The sequence below is a fragment of the Panthera leo genome, chromosome A3 (assembly GCF_018350215.1).
Source record: "Panthera leo isolate Ple1 chromosome A3, P.leo_Ple1_pat1.1, whole genome shotgun sequence".
NCBI classification, from domain to species: Eukaryota; Metazoa; Chordata; class Mammalia; order Carnivora; family Felidae; genus Panthera; species Panthera leo.
The window spans coordinates 47,966,076-47,990,831 of record NC_056681.1 but is presented as its reverse complement, the minus strand read 5'-3'; the positions used below and the strand labels follow the sequence as shown (position 1 = coordinate 47,990,831).

At 44.3% G+C, this 24,756-nt stretch overlaps 2 protein-coding genes across 7 annotated transcripts in view; one reads left to right on the top strand and one right to left on the bottom strand.

Moving 5' to 3' along the window:
* Nucleotides 1-10,368, top strand: part of NAPB (NSF attachment protein beta) — a 40,868-nt gene extending 30,500 nt beyond the window's left edge. For all 4 annotated transcript variants that reach the window (XM_042931772.1, XM_042931775.1, XM_042931773.1 and 1 more), the window contains 4 exons: nucleotides 4,797-4,901; nucleotides 5,880-5,948; nucleotides 6,319-6,369; nucleotides 7,364-10,368. In XM_042931772.1, the coding sequence (XP_042787706.1) occupies nucleotides 4,797-4,901; nucleotides 5,880-5,948; nucleotides 6,319-6,369; nucleotides 7,364-7,474 (336 nt within the window). In that variant the 3' untranslated portion in view covers nucleotides 7,475-10,368. The remainder of the gene's footprint in view (nucleotides 1-4,796; nucleotides 4,902-5,879; nucleotides 5,949-6,318; nucleotides 6,370-7,363) is intronic.
* A 1,798-nt stretch (nucleotides 10,369-12,166) lies between these two features.
* Nucleotides 12,167-22,864, bottom strand: GZF1 (GDNF inducible zinc finger protein 1). 3 transcript variants are annotated; one of them, XM_042931770.1, is made up of 6 exons: nucleotides 22,805-22,864; nucleotides 19,027-20,425; nucleotides 17,538-17,632; nucleotides 15,784-15,951; nucleotides 14,873-15,030; nucleotides 12,167-14,319 (listed from the first exon to the last, which is right to left on the bottom strand). In XM_042931770.1, the coding sequence occupies exons 2-6, from the start codon at nucleotides 20,400-20,402 to the stop codon at nucleotides 13,969-13,971; spliced, it is 2,148 nt and encodes a 715-aa protein (XP_042787704.1). In that variant the 5' UTR covers nucleotides 20,403-20,425; nucleotides 22,805-22,864; the 3' UTR covers nucleotides 12,167-13,968. The 3 variants fall into 3 exon arrangements, with proteins under 3 accessions (XP_042787704.1, XP_042787703.1, XP_042787705.1); XM_042931769.1 differs by lacking the exon at nucleotides 22,805-22,864 and adding an exon at nucleotides 22,180-22,349; XM_042931771.1 differs by lacking the exon at nucleotides 22,805-22,864 and adding an exon at nucleotides 22,180-22,349 and having other exon boundaries at nucleotides 14,054-14,273.
* Between the last annotated feature and the right edge of the window lie 1,892 nt (nucleotides 22,865-24,756).

Genomic DNA, 24,756 nt, shown 5'->3' with positions numbered 1-24,756 from the left:
TTTGATGCTGTTGTAAATGGAATTGTTTTCTCTGTTTCCTTTTCAGGTTGTTAATTGCTAGTTTTATTTTTATTTATTTATTTGCTAGTTTTATATACTGCAACCTTACTGAACTAGTTTATTAACTCTAGTGGGTTTGGGGTTTTTGTTTATTTGTTTGTTTTGATTTCTTTTTAGAAAATCATGTATTCATGTCATCTGCAGATAGCTATAGTTTTACCTGTTTTCAAATCTGGATGCCTTTTACTTAATTTTCTTGTTAGTTACCCTGGCTAGACCCTCCTGAACAATGGTAAATAAGTAGCAAGAGCACACATCCTTGTCTTATTCCCATTTTAGACAGAAAGCTTTTCGTCTTTCATCATTAAATAATATGTTAGCTGTAAGTCTTCTGCAGATACCCTCTATTAGTTTGAGGAAGTTCCCTTCTCTTCCTAGTTTGTTGAGTGTTTTTATCCTCAAAGCATATTGGGTTTTGTCAAGTGCTTTTTTTCTGTTTCTGTTGAAATGATCATATGGTTTTTGTTCTTTATTAGTATGGTGTATTTTATTGGTGGATTTTCATGTTTTGAACCAACCTTACATTCCTGGGATAAATCCTGCTTGATTATTGCAAAGTTTGGGGGTCTTCAAGGGCACCTTCAGGTTTGATAATTCTCTAGAAGGACCCATAGGACTCAGTGAAAGCTATTATGCCACAGTTATGGTTTATTATACCAGAAGGATACAGATTAAAATCAGTGAAAGAAAGAGGTGCTTAGGAGCAGGGTCCAGGAGAGTTGCAAGTGTGGAACTTCTTATTGTCCTTCCCCAGTGGAGTACTTCCCCGAGCAACAATGTGTGAAAATATGCATGGAGTATTACCAACAGGGGAAGAAGTTCACCTGCGCTTGGCATCTAGAATTTTTATTGTGGCTCATAGACATGGCTGATCTTATTCTCCAGTCCCTCCATATGTTGAGCTGAACCACGTTGTCAGAGACACTCAGGTAAACAAAAATACTCTTCAGGTAGGACATTCCAAGCAAGGGCTTAAAGATGACTTCCCAGGAGCCACAGACAAAAGCAAGACCTCACTTTGGACAAAATTAATTTTTTACTGTATAGTCATAATGTGTAAGCCTTTTTGAAAGTTTTCAGAGTTAGTTTGCTAGTATTTTGTGGAGGATTTTCAATCTGTATTCTTTAATTTTCTTGTGAGATCTTTGATTTTGGCAGGAAAGTAATACTGGCCTCATGGAATGAGTTGGGAAATATTTTCCTGTCTCTGGAAGAATTTGTGAGGGATTGATGTCCTCTCTTTAAACATTTGGTAGAATTCAGTGATTTTCTCTGTTTTTCTGTTTTCAGTTTCTTTGATTTCTAATGCTATTATTTCATCCTCCTACTGTCTTTAGATTTATTTTGTTCTTCCTTTTTTAGGGAGTTGAGGTGGGAGCTGAGCTTACTGATTTTCCTCTTTGTTGTGTACACATGTTGAGTGCTATCAGTTCCCCTCTAAACAATGCTTTGTGTCTTACAATTCTGTTAAATTGTTTTATTTATTTCATTGTATTTATTGATTTCCGTGGATTATGTAGAAATGTTTTGGTTAATTACCAAGTGTTTGAAGATTTTCCTGTTTATCTTTCTGTTGATTTCTAGTTTGATTCCATTGTAGCTGGAGAACACACTCTGTGTGATTTCAATTCTTACCAATTTGTTAAAGTTGTTTTATGGCTCAGAACATGGTCTAACTTGGCATTTGTTCTGTGGTTCTGCTGTTGCTTGGTGGCATGTTCTGTAATGTTGATTAGACTTTCCTGGTTGATGACGTTGTTGAGTTTTTCTGTATACTCTATTTCTGTCCATTGTTGAGAGTGTAGTATTGGAGTCTCCAGCTGTGATTGTGGATTTGTCTCTCTTCTTTCATTTCTGTCAGTCTTTGCTTCGCATATTTTGCAGCTCTGTTTGCTGCATACATGGGATTGCCATGTTTTTTTGGTACGTTGATACTCTTATCATTTTATAATGTCTTACTTTGTTTCTGTTAATTTTCTTTGCTCTGAAGGCTACTTTACCTAATATTAATATAGCCTCCAGCTTGCTTTTGGTTAATGTCTGTATGAGATAGCTTTTCCCATCTTTTTCATTCAGCCTGCCTATATTACCGTAATTGATCAAGTGAGTTTCTTGTGGACAGCATGTAGTTATGCCATGCTTTTTAATCTACTCTACTAATGTCTGTCTTTTAATTGGTTTACCTGGAGCATTCACATTTAATGTAATTTTTGATGTATCAGGACTTAAGTCTGCCATTTTATTTATTACTTTCTATTTATGCTCTGTTTTTTGTTTTTTTGTTTTCTTTGTCCTGCCATAACTTACAGTGGGTTGCTTGACTATAGTGTTTTCAAGTAAATGTCTTTGAGTAGCTGTTTTTAGTGATTGTTCTAGGTATACCATGTACAGAATTTATCACAAGCTAATGGTATCGTCATTTTTATTATTTCCAGTGAAATAGAGAAACCTTCCTTTCTGTCCCTTTCTCCTCTTCATTCAATGTATAATTTTCTCTCCATACTTTGAGAACTACCTCAGTCAATGATACAATTTTTACCTAAACTGTCCAACATAATTTAAAAAACCCAAGAAGACAGGAAAAGCCCATTGTATTACCCATATTTTGCTTACTATGTTCTTTCTTTCTTCTGATGTTCTAAGATTACTTCTTTCATTTTTTCCTTTGCATTTAAAGAACAGATATCCTTTTGCCATTTTCTTTAGGTCAGGTTTACTGGTGACAAATTCTCTTAGTGTTCCTTCGTCTGCGAATGTTTTCATTTCCCCTTCATTCTTGAAGCATCTTTTCCCAGGGTATGCAGCTCTGGGTTGACAATTGATTTCTTTAGTACCTGAAAAATGTGCCACTTACGACTTCTGAGAAGTCTGCTGTCATTCAAGTTGTTTTTCTCCTGTAGATAAGGTATCATTTTTTTCTGGCTGCTTTTAACATTTTGTCCTTGGCTTCAGTTTTTCAGAATTTTATGCAGTTTGGCCCGGGTATTTTTGCTTTCATCCTGTTTGGGTTTCACTAACCGTCTTGAGTCTGTAAGTTTATGTTTCTTGCCACATTTAGGAAGTTTCAGCCATTATTTCTTCAAGTACTTTTTCAGCCCCTCTCTCTGTTCTCTTCTCCCAGGACTTGGACAACTTGAGTATTAGACTTTGTTTTATAGTCTGATAGTCCCGGATACTCTGTTCATTTGTTTTTTTTGTTTTTTGTTTTTTTTTTTTTTCAATCTGTCTGCTCTCTGTTGTTGAAACTGAGTAATTTCTAATTACTAATTTCTGTCATTAGTTCACTGATTCTTTTCCATGTATTCTGCTGTTGAGCCTATCCATTTTTTATACTGGTTATTGTGTTTTTCAGTTCTGAAATTTCTACTTTTTTTTTTTTTTTATATCTTATGGATTTTTTTCTCTGCTAGAAATTTCTTTTTCTTTGTTGATGCTTTCTGTTTTATCTTTAGTTTTAAGCATTATTTTGTAATTGCTGCTTGAAGCATTTTTATTAGGGCTCCTTTTAAATCGTTGTTGTGTAATTCTAACAATTCTATCCCCTCAAAGCTGTCATCTTTTGGTTGTTGTTTTCCATTCAGGTTAAGATCTCCTTTTTTGGTGTTGTGAGTGAGTTACTGTTGACAACTGGACTGGAACCTATTTAAACCTTTCCTCTCAGCTAGTGTCCTGTGACCCTGCTCTGGCTGCAGTAGGGGCCTGTCACTTCACTGCCGCCAGCTGGAGCTTGAAGCTCAGCCCCCACTTGGCCTCCATTAACGTCTGGGCCCTCACTACTGTTGCTGGGTGGAGGCGGCCACCAATACTATATTGGGGTTGCTCTGCCAGGTGGTGGTGGAAGTTGTAAGCCTCCATAGGCCTCTTCTGACATCTCACCTGCTGGGAGATGGGGGATGACCCCTCCCTCCTTCCTCCTGGGTGGAAGTGAGGCCCAGGCTCCCCAGGAGGTCTCCAGGTCTCCACTGCCTTGAAGCAGGGGTGAAGGGTGGGCCACTACTAGCTGGTGGGGATAAAGGCTTGGTTCCCTACTGGGCCTTTGTGAAGCCACCTAGGCAGGGGGCAGGGCTTTGGGGATCTCCCTTGCAGTCTCAGAAGGATGGACATCTTAGCTATGTCTGGGGTCTTTGCTGAAGTGAGTGGGGGTGGAGCCACAGTTTTCTGTGGTATTTGGAGTAGAGCAGTAACTTCCTAAACTTTTCTGTCTTGCTAGGCTCCCCCTTTCTTGGTCTTTCAGCTAGACAAAGCAAACTTCTGTATATTCTCTCTCTCTCTCTCTCTCTCTCTCTGTCTCTCTCTTTTTGCTGCATCTAGTGTGGCATTTATGGGTTGCTAACTTTTTGTTCCAAGTCCAGGATATATGAAAGAAAAAGAAAACGCAGGGAACCTGTGCTGTGTTTTCCACGTGTCTCCTCCTTTCAGTCTCCTTATGTTGGTTTTATATAAAATGGGGCTTTTAGTTGCACTTAGCAGGAGGGATGGAGAAAAATAATGTCTATTCCGTCTTCCTGAAAGTAATAGTCTTCTGGGTCATTTTTAACAGGTTAGCACTTTATGTATTAAATTCCATTTCTTGTCTAGTAGAATTTCCTAGTGTGTGATACTGGGTTAAAAGGATGTATCTATAGCTAAACTGATGTAAGTAAGATAAAACAAGTGTCTTCTAAAGGGTAGGTGAGGATCAGTTTGCCTAATAGGAAGGTAAACCTTTGAAATCTAATTCTGCTTTCTGTGCCTAGGTTGGGGCAAACACTATGGATAATCCTTTGTTGAAGTACAGTGCAAAGGACTACTTCTTTAAAGCGGCCCTCTGTCACTTCATAGTAGATGAGCTGAATGCCAAGGTAAGGAGGCCCGCAGTGCCAGTTTCTGCTGCACTTGACCCATGAGAACAAGCCTCAGGCCCCCTGTCATTCGTGGTGTGCTTCACTGGGTGATAGTGGTTGTAACAAGACCAAGCTGCCCTCATTAATATAATAATAATAATGCTAATATTGTGCTATGCATCCCAGTTGTAATCTTGTTACAGCTGCCAAACTGGTAGTCACATTCCCTTCAGTAGTTTTACTTTAAAGAAATTAGGGGGTTAAGGGGGAAAAAGTAAAAGTAGAATAACATCCTTTCTTTCAAACTCCAAAATCAATTTGGAACGGGGATTGGGGAGACAGGAGGCAGAGATTTGGGCATCCTTGCTGTGTCCTTCTGGAGGTGGGAGGGCGGAAGTGAAGCCACTGAAGGGGAGGTGTCCTTCCTTCCAGCCTCCAGCCAAGGTCTCACTGGGATTTATTTGCAATCTGGACAGTGTAGTGGATGGAAATGGACACCTTGTCTGTTTGTTTTTAAGAATTAGATTTGGTGGGGCGCTTGGGTGGCTCAGTCAGTTGAGTGCCCGGCTTCAGCTCAGGTCATGATCTCACGGTTTGTGAGTTCGGGCCCTGCGTCGGGCTCTGTGCTGACAGCTCAGAGCCTGGAGCCTGCTTCGGATTCTGTGTCTCCCTCTCTATCTATCCCCTCCCCCACTCACACTCTGTCTCTCTCTCTCTGCCTCTCAAAAATAAACTAATAAAAAGAATTAGATTTGGTCCACATTGTCATCTCTACAGCAACCTAATACAGAAAAATTAGTTTAGAAATGTATTCATAATTGAAGTTGGTAATTCAGATTGAATAGGTTTCCTGTGCTGATAGTGTAACAGCATACTTGTTATACACCTAAGTAGGCTTCAGGTAGATCTTACTGAAGGACTAGGATGTTCAGATAGAAAGTGCTTTATTTCCTGATTCAGCAAGTCACACATTAACAAGTGTTTTTTCTCTTTTAGCTTGCTCTTGAGAAGTATGAGGAAATGTTTCCAGCCTTTACTGATTCAAGAGAATGTAAGTTATTGAAAGTAAGTAACATCACAATTTGAAGAAGAAAAACAGTCTTTGCTGTCAGGTGGGATTGGATCTGAAGTGAAGTTCTAATTCTGTGAGGAGCGCTGGCATTCTCCTGCCTTTGCAGAGTGGGTCTCAAATGCCACCAGAGTCAAGGACGGAAATATTGTGTTCTAACCCAGGCAGCTCGGAAATGTTAGCCCAAAAACTGGGTCCCTGCCTTAGGGTAGCTCTTGGCTTACATTTGAGTATTTCCTCAATTCTGTAAGGTGTTTGGCAACATCAGTTAATGTGATACTAAGGCTATTTCTATATTTGAAGTATCTATCCATGGGTGGGACTGTTTAGCCTATCAAACTAACCTTTCCATACTTACACTACCAGAAACTTCTAGAAGCTCATGAAGAACAGAACAGTGAAGCTTACACTGAAGCAGTAAGTTATGTGTTTGGGATGCAGTACATTCTTTGAAGTTTAAATTACAGAAACTTCTTTTCCTTTTCCTGTATAAATGTTTTGGAATGGGGATTGGGGAACATTTGTTTGAACATTTATCCAATATACCCAAGTTATATTTTCCAAAGGTCATGTTTTATATATCCCACAAACCTTTACAATTAGACAGTTCTATTAGCCATGCTGAGTTTAGCTGGGAGACAAATTTAAGAGAGAGTATCATAAACTGTTACACTTTGCTATTTTAATGTTTTCCTTTGAAAATACCTGATCTATAAATAACTAAAGTAAAATCAGTTAAATATAGCTTAAAATATAAAAACAAAGCAGTGAGAGATTGCTATATTCTTGGAATAAAAAAAATGGAAGACTTTTTTTTGTGCTCATTAGTTTTCTATTTTCCCATCTTTTGCCATCTTGTGTTTAGAATCCAGCAGATTTCTCAGTATCCTCCATTAATTTATTCATCATGGCTTTGAAGTGATAGTAGAAAGGAATATTTTCCCATTTAACTTTTGCTACCAAACCATCACATCCTGTTAAGATATCACTCTTTGGTAATGTGTTGAAATGAGTTAAAGGGATTCTGCTTTCACATGTTCTGTGTCTGCAAGCACGTTCATGCATGCAACACCAGTAATTTTCCACATTTTCTTCTTATACACAGTCTCATTTCCTTTGTCACATGAAGTATGCTCTTCCAATTATAAAGGTGGTTAGGAGTTTAGCATGTTAGCATACAGAGCAGTATAAAAAGCACAGGAATTTGTCGCTAGCTCCACCAAAATAGTCCCAGGATAATGAAAAAACATATTATTTTTAAAGATGAAAGCTATAAACTGGAATGAAAGGTTTAAATGAAAAAAAGTTGGAGGATTATCACTGGAAATATTTAAACAGCCTGGGGCATTATTTTTTGTGTGTTTGGTTGTATTTCCATGGAATAATTCCTGTTCCTCTTTCTTTAAACTAGGTGAAGGAATTTGACTCAATATCTCGCTTGGATCAGTGGCTTACGACCATGTTGCTTCGTATCAAAAAGTCCATCCAAGGGGATGGAGAAGGAGACGGGGACCTAAAGTGAACATTATGTCTTTGTGGCATGCAGCTGACTCCTCTTTAGTTTCATGTTAGGGCCACATGATCTTTATGGGATGCCCATTTAATGGCTTAATTCTTTGCATATGAGCCAAACCGTGTGTGTATGTGTGTAAGCTCCCTGTGTTTGTGTCTTTGTGAAGCAGACAGCTGGGAAGGTCCTGTGCATATTGTAGGTGTGATAGGCTATTCCATGCTCACTGGAGCCCCCATGGTTTTTTGAGAACCACTTCACAATCTTATTCCTATCATTTTGATATTTGCAGAGCCCATGTTTAACTTTGCCACGTATTTTTATGTCATTTTCTTGGACTGGAGTACCAAACCTAATCATGGTAATAGATGCTTTGCTTGTTTTCTATAAATTCGTACCTGGATGTATTCTCTAAATGTACATGTTTAGTTCAGGATGGCTGTTAGGAATGAGTTTTATGACTTCACTTATTAGAAATTGTTTATTTGTTGTTGTGATTCTTATGATGGTGCTAGTGACCAGTGTGTTTGCTTTTTATATTGTTGTATTTGCTGATGTGCATGCGGAAATTCAGAACATCCAGGGTCTGTCAGCAGCACTGACTTACGTTGTGAGAAAAGGGAGCTTCCTGGCAGGGCTTGCTTACATGTATGGGTGGATGTCAGGGTGAGTTTGACCAATTTGTACTCACTCACACATGTAAGATCTATAAGAAACAATTTTTCCTTTTCCTGGAATTTGTTTCCACTTTTTGTTGGGGTGGAATCCTTTCTTTATATTCACATAAATGTGATTCAATTGGCATGTCCCTTTTATTTTCATGTTCAGATACTTGCCCACGTTGAGACGGTGCCTGCTGTGCCCCCGCCATGTGACTCCTCATCAGAGCTGGGGTTTATCTAGGTCAGAGCTTGAGAGAACAGTCATTATTTTACCCATTTGTTGAATGTGTTGGGTTAGGTGGGGTAAGTACTGGTACAGGGGTTTACTGTGTGTCCAGTTAGGGAAGAAGGCCAACCAGCTTCTGAGGAGGATCGATTTGCCTCTTGGCTGATGGAATTGTTTGAGCTTGTATATTTTAATTTAGTTGTATCATTTTGGTTTACATAATATGTGCTCTATTGACTTATAAGCTTACATTCTGTGGCTTTAGACATGCTCTTATTTCCTGAATCTTCTCTGTGTGTATTCTTATGCTTAAATGACTTAAGTTTGATATGCATTTGTTCCTAGACTAGTTTAGGGGTCTTTCTAAATTATGCTGCTGTCATTAAATACACATAATGAAATTCCCCATGTTAGGTCAGATAGTAACTGGAATTTGAAGGGTGTTTTCATTTTTAGATGTCCCTCAGCTGGGATTGGTAGGCTTTGGCTGGGCAGAAGTAGAGGGTGTGGCCAGTCCAGGGGCTGAGAGAGAAGGAAGGCATGGTGGTGGTAAGCAGGTTGGGCTGGGATGAAGGAGAACATAGCAAGAAAGGAAGTTGGAAAGGGCCAGCTGAGTCCTGGTGGTGGAGGCTGTCCTTCAGGTGGCTGAGGATTTCCTGGCTGCAGTTGTGGGGTCACCTGTGCAAGGTAGCCTGGTGGGGAGGAAGGTCAGTGATGGCTAGAGAGGAAGGTCAGAAGCCATGGTACACTCTTGCCTTTGGCCCTGAAATCTGATGAGTGTTCCTTCCTTCCTCCAAAGGTCTGGGATTCTTACAAGAAAGAGGGCTATCACTTATGGTACAATTGAGAACATGGCCCATTTGCTACTTTCTTCACTTCCTATTGGAATCTCTTATGAAGAAATGATTTGCACAGGGTGGTTTCCTATGCTCAGTCTGTTCCACAGCCAGCTGAATGCACTTGTGTGAAAGTGAGGCGTGGTGAGTGCTTTCCTAGCCTGTGTCCTCAGGCTGTGAGTCTTTCCCACCTGGAGAGCATTTAAATCCTACCTGCCAGGTGCTTGTTTAATCACTAGTGTGAAGGTTTGTTTCACTTGTTAAAAGGACTTTCTGGCCTGACCACTTGAAGTAAGAACAAGATGATTTCTCTTAAGGCAATTCCTTTCCCTGCGCTCGTGGCCCCTACAAGCCCTGTCTGAGGAAGTGGTGGTTTGTGAAAACAGTTGGAGAGTTGCTTGTTTGTATTGAAGTAAACAAGTAAACAGGGATCAGTGGCTGAGTTAATAATTTTCTGTGTTTAATATTTACATGAAAAGAGTTAAAATAATTGTAATGGCTAGAACAGAACTGCCAGAAAATAAAAGGAAAATGAGAACAGTCCTGTTAACATTACCCAAACTTCCTTCTTTTGAAATGTCCCATCAACGTTGGGTAGTACCATGACTGAGGCCCGAGTTAGTTTTCAGGGGTTACAGAATATTCTTTATGAACAAAATATAATGAGTATTTATGTTCCAGCTCTTGTATTTTAGCAGATTGGGGGTTAGTTCATAGTCCGAGTCAGTCACAATTTCTTACAGGAAAGCTTTGCTTTTTGTGGCAACATTTTTATATAGCTTATGTGAGTTCCTCCTTTTTTTATTTAATGATTTGAAAACAGTATTTTTGCACAGTTGTGACCATGCGTGATGACATCCCTGTAACCAAAGTGTGTGCATTTATTGTATCCTCTGATACTGTGCATTTAAAATGTCCAAATGCAAACCTTTGTGGCTTCTGTCGGAGGACCCGGCAGCACGGCATGCCACCCGCGACCCGCCTGCCCGCAGTGTGAGCTGTGGACCAGAGCAGGCTCCCGCCGCCACGTGCTGAGCCGGCCATCGCGGGGTCTCCTCCCTTGACCTCTCGGGTGGAGGATTATATTATGAAAACTAACCGTGTGACCATCACTCTACCTTAGCAGAAAGAGTGTGTATGTTTTACATCACCCTGTACAGAAAATAAAGTGGAAATTATGAATACTTTGATGGGTCTTTTCTAGATAAATTTAAACAAATCAAACTTCAGTTCCTTGAAGTTGTTCCCATTAAGGTTAAGGTAATGGGCATTAATATTCTCTAAGCTCTTTGAATTTCCATCCAAACACGAGTTGGGCTCTGCCCAACCTCCCTCACTTGGTGGAGGTCTGCTGCCCTGGGGCATCTCTGCCAGCAGAGGCTTTGGCGGCAGCCCTGGTTTCAGCCTGTAGACGCAGTCCCTGGATTTGCATGGTACCATCCCTCTGGCTGCCAGGGGAAGGACTCCTGCCGGCATCCCTTTAGGCCACAGTCACTTGCCAAGTGCAGGGAGAGCAGGTTCCTAGAAGACTGTTGTGGGGGGAGGTGAGGAACTCTGAAGCCCCTCACCTCTGTGCAGTGTGGGTGTTCATGTCACTCTGCAAATGTCTATACAGGGACAACACGTGCCCCTGGGGAGGAGCAAGCCCATGGGCCACTCGGGCCTCAAGTTCTGGGGAGTAAGAGGATGCCCTTGGGGACGAGGCCTCTTGCAGACCGGCTCCTCCCCTCCGAGAAGAGTGGTCAGGTCCATAAGAATATTCACAACAATTTAAAGAGAATTCAAAGCAAATTTTTAAAAATGAATGGCGGAATAGGCTGTCCAGCCTAGGCATTCTTAGTTGTTGATCATTCTAGTTTAGTTCTCATTCAGGTGTCTCTCCCCAGGACCCTTTCCTAACGGGAGCTGCTGTGGTAAGGGTCCCTGAGTAGACAGGCAGAGGTATGTGGATGGTTTCTGGGGTTCTGCTAGGATGATCTGCGAGGTGGCCCTTGGAGCCGTTTGTAGCCTGCCCAGTTCTATACGCCCACCTTGGTACAGGTGTACAAATGGCCCTTTGTGTGAGTGCCCAGGCCCTATATTCCCCATCAAAATAATACTGTTAACTTCCAAGTAACATGAACACCATCAAGTTCGGGAACAAGCACTCATTTGGTCTCAGAAAATGTCCGTGGTGTGGCAAGGTTTAAGATTTTAATGGGTTAGAACTAAATTATAATTTACACTCAAATCTGTTGGATTATCACCTATAGCAAAACCACATTTCTGTTAAAGTCAACTTTAGTGTAAAGGTCTTCCCCACCCACCACCACCACCACATGGCTTTCTTTTTCAAATTCTGTACAGCAAATTTTGGTAAAAGCAAAGGCAACAGAGTGCTTGGGAGTTTGCACTGAGAGTATTTCCCACAAATGTTGGGAAGGCAATAAATCATCCCCTTGGTCACCTTTCATGATGCTCTGGGACAAGCAGCACCAGCACCCAAGACACTTTCCTAATCACGCATTTGGGACTGACATACTCAGAGGGTAGCCTTGCTTTTTCCCAGCAAGACTGTACTTGGGTTAAGAAATTGCAACACCCCACAAATCCTGCTGTGCTGGATCTTCTACAAGGTTTTTTCATTTTTCTGCTCTCCCAGGCAGCCTTACCATCCTGGGAAGACAAACAGGTCTAGTTGGAGACACATCTGTGATGGGAACTGTAACATCACACTGAAGAGGCCTCTGTGCAGACGCCAGAGTCCTGGCTGCTCGAGCTACCACCCCTGCATGCCAAGGCCAGCGTCCCTCACAGCCAGGTGTTCACGTGGAGAGTGCATATGCAGTGCAGATAGTTACAGAGACGAATCCTAGGACTACAGGCCCTGATTTTGAATTTCATTACCCATGAAATGAAGAAAATATTTGTTTCAATTAAGTATCTTATTTCTACAGAGCCTAAATTCTAACAGCGGAAATAAACTTCAGATTTGCAAAACTTTTTACAAAGCAAACATTTATTAACACAGTAAATGACTTTTTGTAGAATTTCTAAAGAAACAAATTCAAGACAAAATTTCTTCCAGTAGGTAACAAAATAATCTATTATTTAAATTCCTTCTCATTAAGATGACTTTATCCCATGAAACAGTACATCAGCTGGACAGGCTCATTCTCTTACCGAGAACAAAATTGATTGTGTGACATCACTTTTATTCTATAAACACAACCACGTTATCATTGAAAATTCAGTACTGTGATTTTCAAGAGCAAGTGTGAAACATTTTATCAGCACCTAAAACATCTCAGAGTGGCTTTCGTGTTTAACATGTCACAAGTTAGAACAAAGTAAGCATTTAGGGAGAATGTCTTCCTGCATTAGTCTCTGGCATAGTGCAGGTGTGACTTCATTCTGGAACTCAGGATAAACTGCCTTTCTCTTAGAAAGTGTGTATGTTTTCACAGCAAGTTTAATAAATTAAAATGTAGGAAAAATAGCAACTAATAAAAGAATTCTTCAGGATTCTTTTTAAATTAGCATGTTTAGGGTTACACGTGAATCAAAGCACTTAGCGTGTGGCAACATACCCAAGCCACTGGAACCAAGGATCAGGCTTAGCAAATACAGCAGAGTTATCTTCATTGCAAATTCATTTTGAGCAAAAGGCCAGCACGAGTCAGCCTCAGAAGCACATAAGACAAAGTTACTGGTTCTTCACAATCCACTCTTAAGGCATAATCAAAGATGAGTTCCAAACCTTTGGTCCCTTCTGCTACATGCTCACGTGCTCCCAAGGAAACTCTGGGAATTACTTTCCTGTGGCAAGCGCTTGATACATGAATGAGAAATTCTGGGTTTCTGAACATCACGGAGTCAGTCAAGAATACCTAGCAAAAAATACTAACACTCTGTGTTCTAAGATGTGCCAGACCACCTCATTGCTACTTGTGAATAAAAGGACTACATGATGTTTCAAGTGTTCTAAATCCTCTTGCTTAATCTTTTACACCTCTGCAAAACAACTATACCATTTGCTGCTAGAATCTTTGGTAGGACAGCTTTTACCTAATCAGATTTTAGGAATGAAACCCACCAGCCACATTTCATTTTAGCAGTTATTCCAGGACCAATTTCCTAGCTGCATATGTGCTGTGAGTAGAGAGTATACTAAGCCATTCTGCAAGCGTTCAATTTGTCATTTCTTCTTCAGTGCCTACAAAACAAGAGGTGGAAGGGAATGGATGCAACTGTCCATTTCTTCAGTCCCATTCAAGGGTCCCCAGAGCAAATCAGACTTGCTTCAGTTCAATAGGAAAGAGTTGAAAACATGGTCCCAGTTTTATTTCAGCTTAATAGCCTAAAGGTATCAGAGTAATAAACCCACACTGAAGTGTAAGGCAGGCTGAGAGACGAGGGAGACCACCAACACTAACTTTATGAGCTGGGCCAGGGCTCTGGATCTATAGTTATGTAGTTGTCCAAACTTCATACACATCAAGACAAGCAATAGAACGGTTATGCATACAACCTGCACCAGGATTAAGTGAGGTCATGTTAACTGCCTTGTTTCTTGATCAAGTGTAGCTGAGGTCATGCAGACTGGGATTTTTAAGGGAAAGCTCTAAAAATGCTTTGATAAAGACGTGCAAGTTAGCAGAGATTCAGGAAAATGTGCAGAAGCTATTCTTGCCCATTTTGCCCACACAGTTCTTGGTCTTAGCCCCCGATGCTAACTTGTGTACAGTGATCACTCACACAGAGACGCAGCGTAGGATGTGCTTGGCAGGTGACTCCAAGCTTTCATTCCATGTTGGTCAGAGAGTGAAGCTGTGTGGGCATCGGGTCTGTCTGTGGAGTCAGCTCACTAAGCTCACTGATGGTGGTGGCCAGCAGAGCGTCCTGAGACACCACAGAATCATCTGACTTGCAAGCTGTGTCTGCAGAACTGTTCTCGTGCACGGCAGGTACACTAGCTTGGACTGTGGCTAGGTTGTGAAAATGGCCATTTTCTGCAAAAGACAGCAATTTATCTGAAAGTTTGGATGGTGTGTATTCTTCGTCCGGCTGTTCAGTCTTGTGTGTGTCATCATTCTTGGGTGAGCCATCTACAATAACAAGGAAAGACTTCCATGGAGTATTCTTATCATGTATCTACAAATCAAACACAAAACAAAAATCACAACGTGTCTCTGAACAAGTACATCTTTTACATTTTTTTTAATGTTTATTTATTTCTGAGAGAGAGAGGCACAGAATCTGAAGCAGCTTCCAGGCATTCAGCCTAGAACCCGATGCGGGGTTCAAACCACGAACCGTGAGATCATGACTTGAGTGGAAGTCAGACACTTAACTGACTGAGCCACCCAGGTGCCCCAAGAACAAGTACATCTTTTAAAACAATGGTCTCTTTTCAACTTAATTTTGCTTCTACCACAACAAAATACCCTTTCACTAATAGCCAAACATTTTCTACCACCACTGTTACTGTTAGGAAGTACTTATCATAGATTGTGCCTTTAGAGTCCTGAAACTCAGTTCTTCATTCACACTGGGAATGTACACCCTGAAGAGAAAACCTGAAAAGGAGAGACCTGTTGTCTTCTATAACCACCTTATGGAATGATGACCAGCATTTCTGACTGTCTAGAGTTAAGGGTATGTGGGGCCCAGAGATTTGTCATTCCGAAGCTACAGTACTGCTTACCGAGGTGTGCCGCCGCAGAGTGGACTTGTCAGTAAACGTCCGCCCGCACGCGTTACACATGAACGGCTTCTCCCCTGTGTGGATGCGATGGTGACGCTGGAGAGCGTTGAGCTGGGTAAACTGCTTGCCACACTGGTCACAGCAGTAAGGACGTTCCCCTGAGACAGAAGAGAAGAAAACCACTGGTTCATCTCTCCAGCCTACTGTACTGAATTCTGATACACTCTGGAATCATGCCCACTAGAAGGTATCAGCAGAGGGGCGCCTGGGTGGTTCAGTCAGTTAAGCGTCCAGCTGATATTGGCTCAGGTCATGATCTCACAGTTCCTGGGATCAACCCCTGCATTGGGGTCTGCGCTGGCAGCATGGAGCCTGCATGGGATTCTTTCTCTCTCTGCCCCTCCCCTGCTCGCCCTATCTCAAAATAAATAAACTTTTAAAAAAAAGAAAAAGAAAAAAAGAAAGCATCAGGAGGAAGGCTGCGCTGGGAACGACCGGAGAGTCGACTGACAAGTACAAATCTATCCCTCGAATAACAGGAGTTTATGGCCTACACCCAAAGAGAGCCAAAGCCAAAAGCTGGTATTACATCTACAGAAATTCACCTGTTTTCCACAGTAACGGAATATAAAATTCCAAGTCCCACTGAAACTGAATTTGTGCGTGTGTGTATACACTAACATGTAGATCATTACCCCAAGTTCAAATGTCCACATATCCACATACACATTCAAACATTCATACCTTTTCAGTTTGTCAGAGGCAGAAACTAGAAACTCAGAAATTTAAAAATGCTATCACAACACACAAAATAATGCTCAACTCCAAATGATTTTCTAGTGAATCTAAAACCTTTGGGATATTATTCTTGCCACACTGAACTCCCTTCCCTGGCTACATTCCAGCCATACCTGTATGGACTTTAATATGCTGGTAGAGCGAATTCCGTTGGGCAAAAGTCCTGAAACAAACTTCACATTTAAAGGGTTTGGATCCAGTATGGATTCTGTTGTGATGTTTTAAATACTCCTTAGAAGCAAAACTCTTGCCACATGTTTCACACATAAAAGGTCTTTCACCTACATGAAAAGATAAAACAGAAAGTTAGAAATGATACAGGCACCAGAACACTCTAAGAGTTGGCCCACACTCTAGATCACCTATGAACTCGAAAGCACCGTGCTGGGCAGCACGTTACATCTTCTAGTTAAAACTGTCATAAAACACCTAGTTGTGTAAGATGTCTGCTATCTGCTGAAAGTTCACGTAAAATACACTTGGAAATCCCAAGAAGGATTCCACTAGCCTAGAATTAGATCATTCAGTCAGCCCACATTTTGGAAATTCAGTCATTCCAAACAAATTTTACAACTTGTTTGGGGGAACTGTTGGATTTTGCAAAGCAGCACTCCTCTGGCACTTTATCAGGGCAAAAGTCCGCCTTGGGAGGATAGGAAGTTTACATGGCTACGTATGCACAGCTGCTCTCAGGCAGCAACTCCCATCAACCTGGACTAGAGTACATAACAGGAGAAAAATGTTCCCACTTCATGTTGTATAATTTGAGTCTTTTAATCCCACAAATCAAACGCATCTGATTACTAGATGTGCCCCTGATTTCACAAACAACAAAATAAAAATACTGCCTTTAACAGAACCCAAATACATTACTATTTTCATCAAATGACCAGTGCTTATTTAATGATTCAGTATAGCCTGACCTCACCTCCACCCCCAATCTTCCATGAGGCACTGATTCTCATTTCACAGTCTCAGTAATTCACATCATTAAATGCCTTGGCTCTGCTTCACCTGCATTTGAACTTGAGGCTCATATGGCAGTGTTTAGAGATAAACATTTTAAAATGCAAGCAAGTAAGAAAGAACTGGGTTAGTATGGTAACAGCAGCATACAATAGTTAGATTCTGTATTGTATACAGCAAGGTTCTGAACCTCAGCATTACTGTGCTGAATTTGAATAAAGCCAACTTACATTTTCTGCATCACATAATAAAATCACATCACAAAAATTTAGAAGATAGAAATGAGATAATCCCACTACCTAATACATCATAGAAATTTGTTTTCATCTAGTCTCTTATGTGCAGGTTTTCAATGTAGCTGGGATTAGCTGTATGCATAATTGTGCGTTTTCCAGTCCACATCCGGGCACAGGTGTTTTTCATAACGTTCAGAGCCCTGAGAGCCGCCCCATCAGGAGCCGGCAGGAGATGGATTTACCAGTTTACTGGACCACTTCCTTGTGGATGGACGATCAGGTTGTTTCCAATGCTCTGTTATTACAAAGAGCAAGTAGGTGGGTGACACCATATAGTTTTTTCCCATATTTTGAACAATTTCTTCAGGACAGATTCCTAGAAATGGAATTTTGGGCTAAAACACTAGGAACTGTTTCATACCTCATCATATGTAAGACTCCCTTGCCACCTTCCACTTCCCAGTGTGCACAGGCCGCTACCTCAAGCACGCCAGCACCAGGGGCAGAGGCATATTTTATTTACTCGTTTTTGCTCACTTATGAGATGGAAAAGCTATATCATGGCCTTAGCCTGCACCACTTTGGGAGATGCCAACTTCTAAATTAAATGGCAGTTTCTTCTACAGCTACAAAGACATTCAATCACAACAGCATTGAGTATTTACCTGTGTGACACCTTTTATGATAAATCAGCATGTGGTTCTGAGTGAATCTTGCACCACATTCATCACAGACAAAAGGTTTTTCCCCTGTATGAATTCTGAAAGTACAACATTCAGATGATAACTTAGGATGTATCTCAAAGCCGACTTTGCAATACAATTTCCACTGTAGCCTGCAAAGGTGGTTATTCCAAGAGACCGAATGAGAATGGCCTAAGTGGAAAGACACAGGCCCGTGACCTCTGTCCCCAGATCCATTTCCAGCAGGGGCCAGCAGGCTGCCACACTTCCCCGGGGGGAGGGGCGCGGAACAGCCCCTCACCGCCCTCTGGTTTACACTGCATGGCTGGCAGACACGCACCTCTGCACGCTTTCTTAACTACTGAATGGTGCTGGGCCACATTTGTATAAAGCTTCCTCGTGAGAGTGATCAACCACAGACACCTTGGGGACCACGGCTGACAAAGCACCACATGATCAAAAATGACCAGGCCAGTGCTCGCTTCGGCAGCACATATACAAAAATGACCGGGCCAGAAAGAACGGTTCTCAAAATGCTGAAGAAGCCTGGTTTCCGAGGAGGACACCTCAGCATTTTAGTTTCCCAACTAGTAGCCATCGACCACAACTCTCTAAGCACTTCCTAAGCCAAGTTTTTAAACTTCTCACATAGAGTAAAAAGACAATGAATGCCATGTGACCGCCCCAAAGACTGGCCCCGGCCTGACGGCAGGTCTGTACTACAGGAGAAACTGCTTGTCTGGATTTCAAGCATAAACAGTGAAGCCTGGAAGGACACCTACTTAAAAACTGGTGTACCCCACCCTACACTTTAGAAATTATGAACAGAAAACACTGTCCTGATTCTGGAGGTTGGGCTAACCAACAGCACACTTTCCAAGCCCAGAGAACAAACACCTAAGACCAGAGGAATGTCTTAAAGCCCTAAATGGCCTCTCACTGAGGTCGTTAGTGGGACCATGGGACCCAGCTGGTCACAGGCCCAAGTTCTAAATAAACAGTCAGGAAAAGAGCAATGAAGGTGATGAGCTCAACTGCCCCTCAAGCATGGTGGCACTGTAAGTTCCAGAGGCTACTCTGAGATCAGGATAGCCTGGCCTGCATGGCTGCAGAACCAGACTGGTAGACCTGGTGTTCCCAGTGGCCTCTGGCTGGGTGGGCCAGGGCTCGGTATCCAGGCTTCTGTGCTCGCACTGGGCACAGGGCGAGGGGGACAGCCATCAGCCTGGGACCTGTAAGAAGGCTGAATGAAAAGACACCTCTACTCAGGAAGAGAATTCACAGAGGTCCGAATGCAGCCCCCAACTTCTAGAGGGCACAGATTAAGATACAGAATGTTCTGGATGTGGCCACACTGGTCAAACCCTGGAACTACCTCGATCTCTCGACACCTGTCTCCAGAACATCAAGAGGCTGCATCCCAGGTAAAAAGCACCCTTGCAGCGGCTTCAGCTGGTGGCCATGGCCCTACCTCATGTGGGTCTTCAGCGCCGAGGGCTGAGAGAACTTGGCCTCACACTCGGTGCAGCCATACGGCTTGTGGCCCGTGTGCGTCCGCTCATGCAGCCGCAGCGCCGTCTTAGAGCTCAGGCCCTTGCCGCACTGCTGGCACTGGTGTCGCTCGCCGCCACCCTCGTGCACCTGCACCACGTGCCGCTTGACGTCCTTCTTCCTCTTGAACTTCTTGCCGCATAGCTCACATGGGAAGTGGCGCTCGCTGCTGTGCACGTGGCGCTGGTGGCTCTTGAGGTTGCAGCGGTTGGCAAAGGTCTGGCCGCACGTATCGCAGCGGTGAACCACCTCAGTGGCCACTCCGTGATGGTGCCGGATGTGCTTCAGGAAGCTCTTCTCATAAAGAAAGGCTTTCTCGCAGATAGTGCATTTGAAGTTGCTCTTCCTCTTCTCACCCTCCTCATCCTCGTCCTCGTCCTCCTCCCGACGGCCTGCGTCCTCCCGGCCACCCACTTTTGGCAGCACCTGCACTGCTTCCACTGCCGTGCCACATTCTTCATGTTTTGTGACGGGCTCCATTTCTGCACCCATGGCATCCGGGCTAGGGTCCTGGGGGCTGCAGTAGTCCCCCATGTTGTCCTCGGCACTTCTCTGCTGCTCCCGGAGCCTTCTTGTGTATTTCTTTTTAGGGATTTCCACAAACACCTTTCTTCCAGCCAGCCTTCCACTGGCCCTTCTGATTTTTGGGTAGGGAGGCTTGACTGCATCTTTTTTCTTGTCTGGTTTCTCCTTGGACTTCCTGGGGGGCATATCTGGCAACACACCATTGCTGATTGTCTCTGCTGGGGGATCTGAGGAATCCCCGAGGCCGTTAGCAAGAGGAATGTCCACGGTGGGACTTGCCCTGGGGTCAGGGGCAATGGTGGCTTGGGAGCCACTACTCCCTTCTGCCTCCTGTGACTCGGAGAAGTTCTGCAACTCCAGAAGTACCGACTCTAACATCTGCTTCTTCAACTGAAAACAAGTTTCCGATAAGTCCAGACATTTCAGTTTCTCGGCCATTTCCAGCATTCGCTGCACCCGATCTTCCTCTACCTGTACCTTCGCAGTGTAGACAAACTCAAGAAATGAAGCAAAGTCAACAACTTGCACTTCATTTAGGTAGACATTAGTCCTCGTACCATCCACAGTCTTCTCGTTAAGAAACATTTCTTTAAAGAACTTGCTGGTGGCTGCCAGCACAGCCTTATGAGCCATGAACTCTTCACGGACACCCTGGTACTCCACGCTGACAGTCACATCACACAGGTGACCAAGAAGGCGCAGCTGATGCATTTCATGCAGAAGGTTGAATGGTGAGGATTTGGATTCCAGCAGAACTGCACCACTTTCCATGTTTCTTCTTTCCAAAAACAGCTCTGAAAACAGAAGCAAGAATTATTCATGCATGAGCAACCACTAAAGCAAAAGGATTAAAAATTAGAATTATTTCAGTTCTCTAGAGGATAGGAGCTGACTAACAACCAAAACCCAACTTTCCTCACATAAAGATATAAATCACACCACGTTTTTTTAAAAGCTTATTTATTTTTGAGAGAGAGAGCATGAACAGGCTAGGGAAAGAGAGAAAGGGAGAGAGAGAGAATTCCAAGCAGGCTCCACACTGTCAGCGCAGAGCCCAATGCAGGGCTCAAACTCACGAACCATGAGATCATGACCTGAGCCGAAATCAAGAGTTGGACGCTTAACCGACTCAGCCACCCAGGTGACCCCAAATCATACCACTTCTTAGCGGGTTTCTAAAGTGAAGTTTTGATGTACCCTCATAATATTTAATGAAAGAAATAATACTAAGATTTCTCCCAGGGATAACCATAAATGACGAAAGTGAGGCCTAATGAAATATATTCTGGCAGGAACTTGCATACCTAGAACATTTTCTACCTTCCTTATAGACCCAGACCTCAAAACTGTAATAGAATTTACTGCAACAATAATGTCTAGCTCTTTGACTAGGAAACCAAATAATTAAAACAAAACACATGGCTGCCACTGAGAACAAATCTTAGAGAATCATGTCTGCCTTTGAAAACAACCAACTAAATAACTACTTTCCATGAGGAAAACTTCATGGAAAAGCAGTCCATAATCCATGGCCATTTCCAGCACCCCTAAACACCTCATAATTTGAATTCCTATCACTTTATGAGAATACTTTCAGGAGCTGTGCTAGTGACCAAGTAACTTAATTTCTCTAAACTACATACAGTCTGCTCTTTTGTACAAGATTGCCAGGCCATGCGAGGCTTCAGTGAGTACAAGCATGTCAAGTGCTTACAAGCGCACCTGAGACTTGTAAGCTACTTGCTACTGGCTTCCTAGGCCTGGGTGTTACTGTTATCCCCATTTCACAGAAGAGGAACAAGGTAAACCTTGAGACTGAGGTTTGAGGCTTGGCCTGGTGGAACTGACTTGCACTGAAACTGCTCAGCAGGCCCCTCACTTCAGCCATGCCAAATGCAAAGAGCTGCTTTTCCTCCCTAGGTTTTTCCACAGCTGTGGATGCTGCAGATTTCACCCCCACCCAGAGGTCTTCTCTCCTTGGTTTCCATGGCACCCCACACCATCATGGGTCACTTCTGCTTGACTGGCACTACTCTCGCCTCACACTCTCTGACTATGTGCTTTCTTCTCATAGAAAGCTTATGCTCCTGAATCTCCCTTCCTCTTCCCAGTATGTTTTAGTTCCTAAATCTCCAGCACCCATCCAAAGTACCTGTCCTCCTTCAGCCAGATCTTAGATGTCATCTCAGACTCAGCATGTCTAGAGCAGAACTTGTCTTCATTTTCCCTGGAAAACCAGCCTGACCTCTCTCCACTTCTCTATTCCCACCAGTGATACTGCTTCCAGTACCTGGCACTACAATTTGCTCCCTACAAACACCAGCCCCCCACAAACATGAAAAAAGACTGCCCTCTGAGAGTTCAACTGTAACAAGAACATCCAGGAAGCCTGAGCACTCACCTGAAAATACCGATAAGCCTAGGTAAAGAGTTATGGTGTTGGGGGGAAGGGGGGGGGGAACAATAGGCCAAGGACTGTCATGCATTCCAGCCCCAGCCTGGGAGAAATGGCTGCAGAGGGCTTGCTCAGCATGATGCCCATACTCACCAGCAGCCCTCCACTTTCCCAAACCTCTGCCAAACGGCACCTCGGGCAGACGTGTGAACATAGAGGCGGCCTGATAGTAATTTCTGAGTCTATCAACAAAATGATTTCTGAGCAAGATTTCCCATCCTGTCTGAGCACAGGAAGGAAAGGCAGTGATCATGGCGACAGGAATCCTCCGGCCTGGGTGACAGCTGCATCTCCCACTGTAATTGGATGGCACCCGGTCGCACCTCCGTCTCGAGCATCGCGCTCCAGCCGGCGGCTCTCCGAGGCCCCTCCGCACTGGGGAGGGTGCGGCGCTCCCGCCCAGCCGCGTCCGGGTGGGCGTCGCGCTCCAACGGAGGACGCCCCCGCCTCCTCCGCCCCTCCGACCAGCACACTTCCGAGGGAGGGACACACGCCCCCGCTGCAAATGGACTCGGTGGTTGCTGGGCCGCGGGCGTCCACGGCGCCCGCGTGACCGGGCCTGGACCTCCGACTCCCGGCAGTCCCTGGCTCCTGCGCTCCCGAGGCCCGCGGCTCCTCCCGGAGGGCACGCGCGGCCGGCCCGCTCCCCGCATGCGGACAAGTCGGGAGGCAGCAGCTGGGGCGAGGAGCCCGCAGGGCCTGCGGGCCGCACACTCACCTCCCAGCCGGCGCCGCCGCCGCCGCCGCTGCAGCCACCGCGCGTCGGCCGGACCAGGCCCCGGGGGACCGACGGCCGGCTGGGCGGGGCGCGGCACCAGCGCGGACGCTGCCGATTGGTCGCCGCAGGCCCCGCCCCACCCCAGACATCCCCGCCCCCTCCCGCGGCTGGGGGAGGGGCTGCGCGCGCACGTCCGACTGCGGAGGCCGTTCAGGGAAAGTTACGTGATTCGACGTACGCTTAGGGCCTGAGTCTCTCAGTCCGCGCGGGATTGCGTCACCCGCCGCGAGCCAAAATCTGCGCCTGCGTAGAAGACCGCGAAGGCATCTCAGAGGGTGTTCACGGTGCGGCGGGGGCGGGGCTGGGCCAGCCCCAGAAGGTCACATGAGCGTGGGGGCGGGGGCGTGGTCACGTTCAGGTTCGTCTCGGGTCGCTAGCCCGCGGCGCCAACTACCCTTGTGCTGCGCACAGTCCCGGGTGGGGTCAGCCATGCGGAGTAGGGGACCGTCTGCAACGCCTGCCCGGCACCGGGAAGGGGCAGGCGTCCCGCGCGCGTCCTGGGACTGGTGGGCGGCGGACAAAGGACTTCCACGTGCGACTGGACGGGGTTGGCGAGGGGGCGGGGTGATCGGCAGGCATTCTTTCCTCACGGCCCCTGCCCAGGGTTCCCCCTAGCTCACGAGAGCCGAGAGCACACCACACACCTTACTACAGTGTGCAGTGTAGTATCCCTGAAGTCTGCAGCCTCGCACGTGGTCATTACAGAGCTTCCCAAGACCCTGCCGCCCTTGGGTGGAAAGAATTCATGCTCCGTCTTCGAACACTTAAGCCCAAAACCTTGCTGCTGCCACGCATCCTTGTGCAGTCTTAATCAAAATCCTGCTTTGGAAGACTTGTCTTAAACTAAACTTAAAGTTCTCAATCCAGACCCTGGCTTCCCTCTTCGAGTCACCGCTAAAGATTTTTGAGGTCCTGTTCCCGCTTTCTGTGGCCAACCATGCACTGGGCGTCGTCTTACCTACAGGATGTGTTGGTGATGTGTGGGACTGTAAAGCAGACATTTAAAAAATAAGATGCTTAATTCTTCCTTTTGAAAATATTTATCTCTCCTTTTTCTTTCAACATTTAGTTTAGAAAAGGGATCATTGTAAGTATTCTTTGAAATGTACCTAAGTCCTTTTGAAGACTACCTAGGCCTTGGGTCAGCTTTAAGACCTAGAACCTAGAAGAGTCTTGCTCCAGGGCCCTGGAGCCAGCTGTTTGCAGTGTAAACATCCAGAGAGAGAGCACCCAGTCTCCCAGTTTCCTAGGACACTAACTTTAGTGAGCGCCTTGCTCCAAGTTGCACAACTAACTCCTATCATGAGTAGCGTGTTTTTTCCTCTGGATAAACTAAACAGCCAACCTAGATGGTCATCCCAGTCACCAGGTAGAGAGGGTGAACTACATGTGATCAGTAGTGCTGTCTAGTCCTTTTACTGGGGGACTAGTTATTACTGTTTATGTTGAGAATATATATGAAACAGATCACACCAGAAAATATGTATGTAACAGCTAACATGAAGGGGTGAGGTTTCTGTCTGTCAATTGCCTGTGATGCACATCACATTCTTGTTTAATGCTTATTTGATAATAAAAGTGTGTACTACCTTTATGGAGAAGATTTCTGGGTTGGGAGAAGATTTTCTTTTTAATTTTAACAGGAGCCAGCTTACCACACATAGTAGAGCAGGTACTCAGTATTTGAAGAATTAGTGAGAGGTGGCTTTGCTTAAGCACACTATATTTGCACTCCATGCTTCCAGGAAACTGGAATGAACACAGTTTTCACTTGGACCCCAGAAGGTCCAGAATGATTTAAAAAAATTTTTTTTATTAATGTTTATTTTTTTTGAGAGAGAGACAGAGAGAGAGGGAGACACAGAATCCAAAGCAGGCTGTAAGCTCTGCAC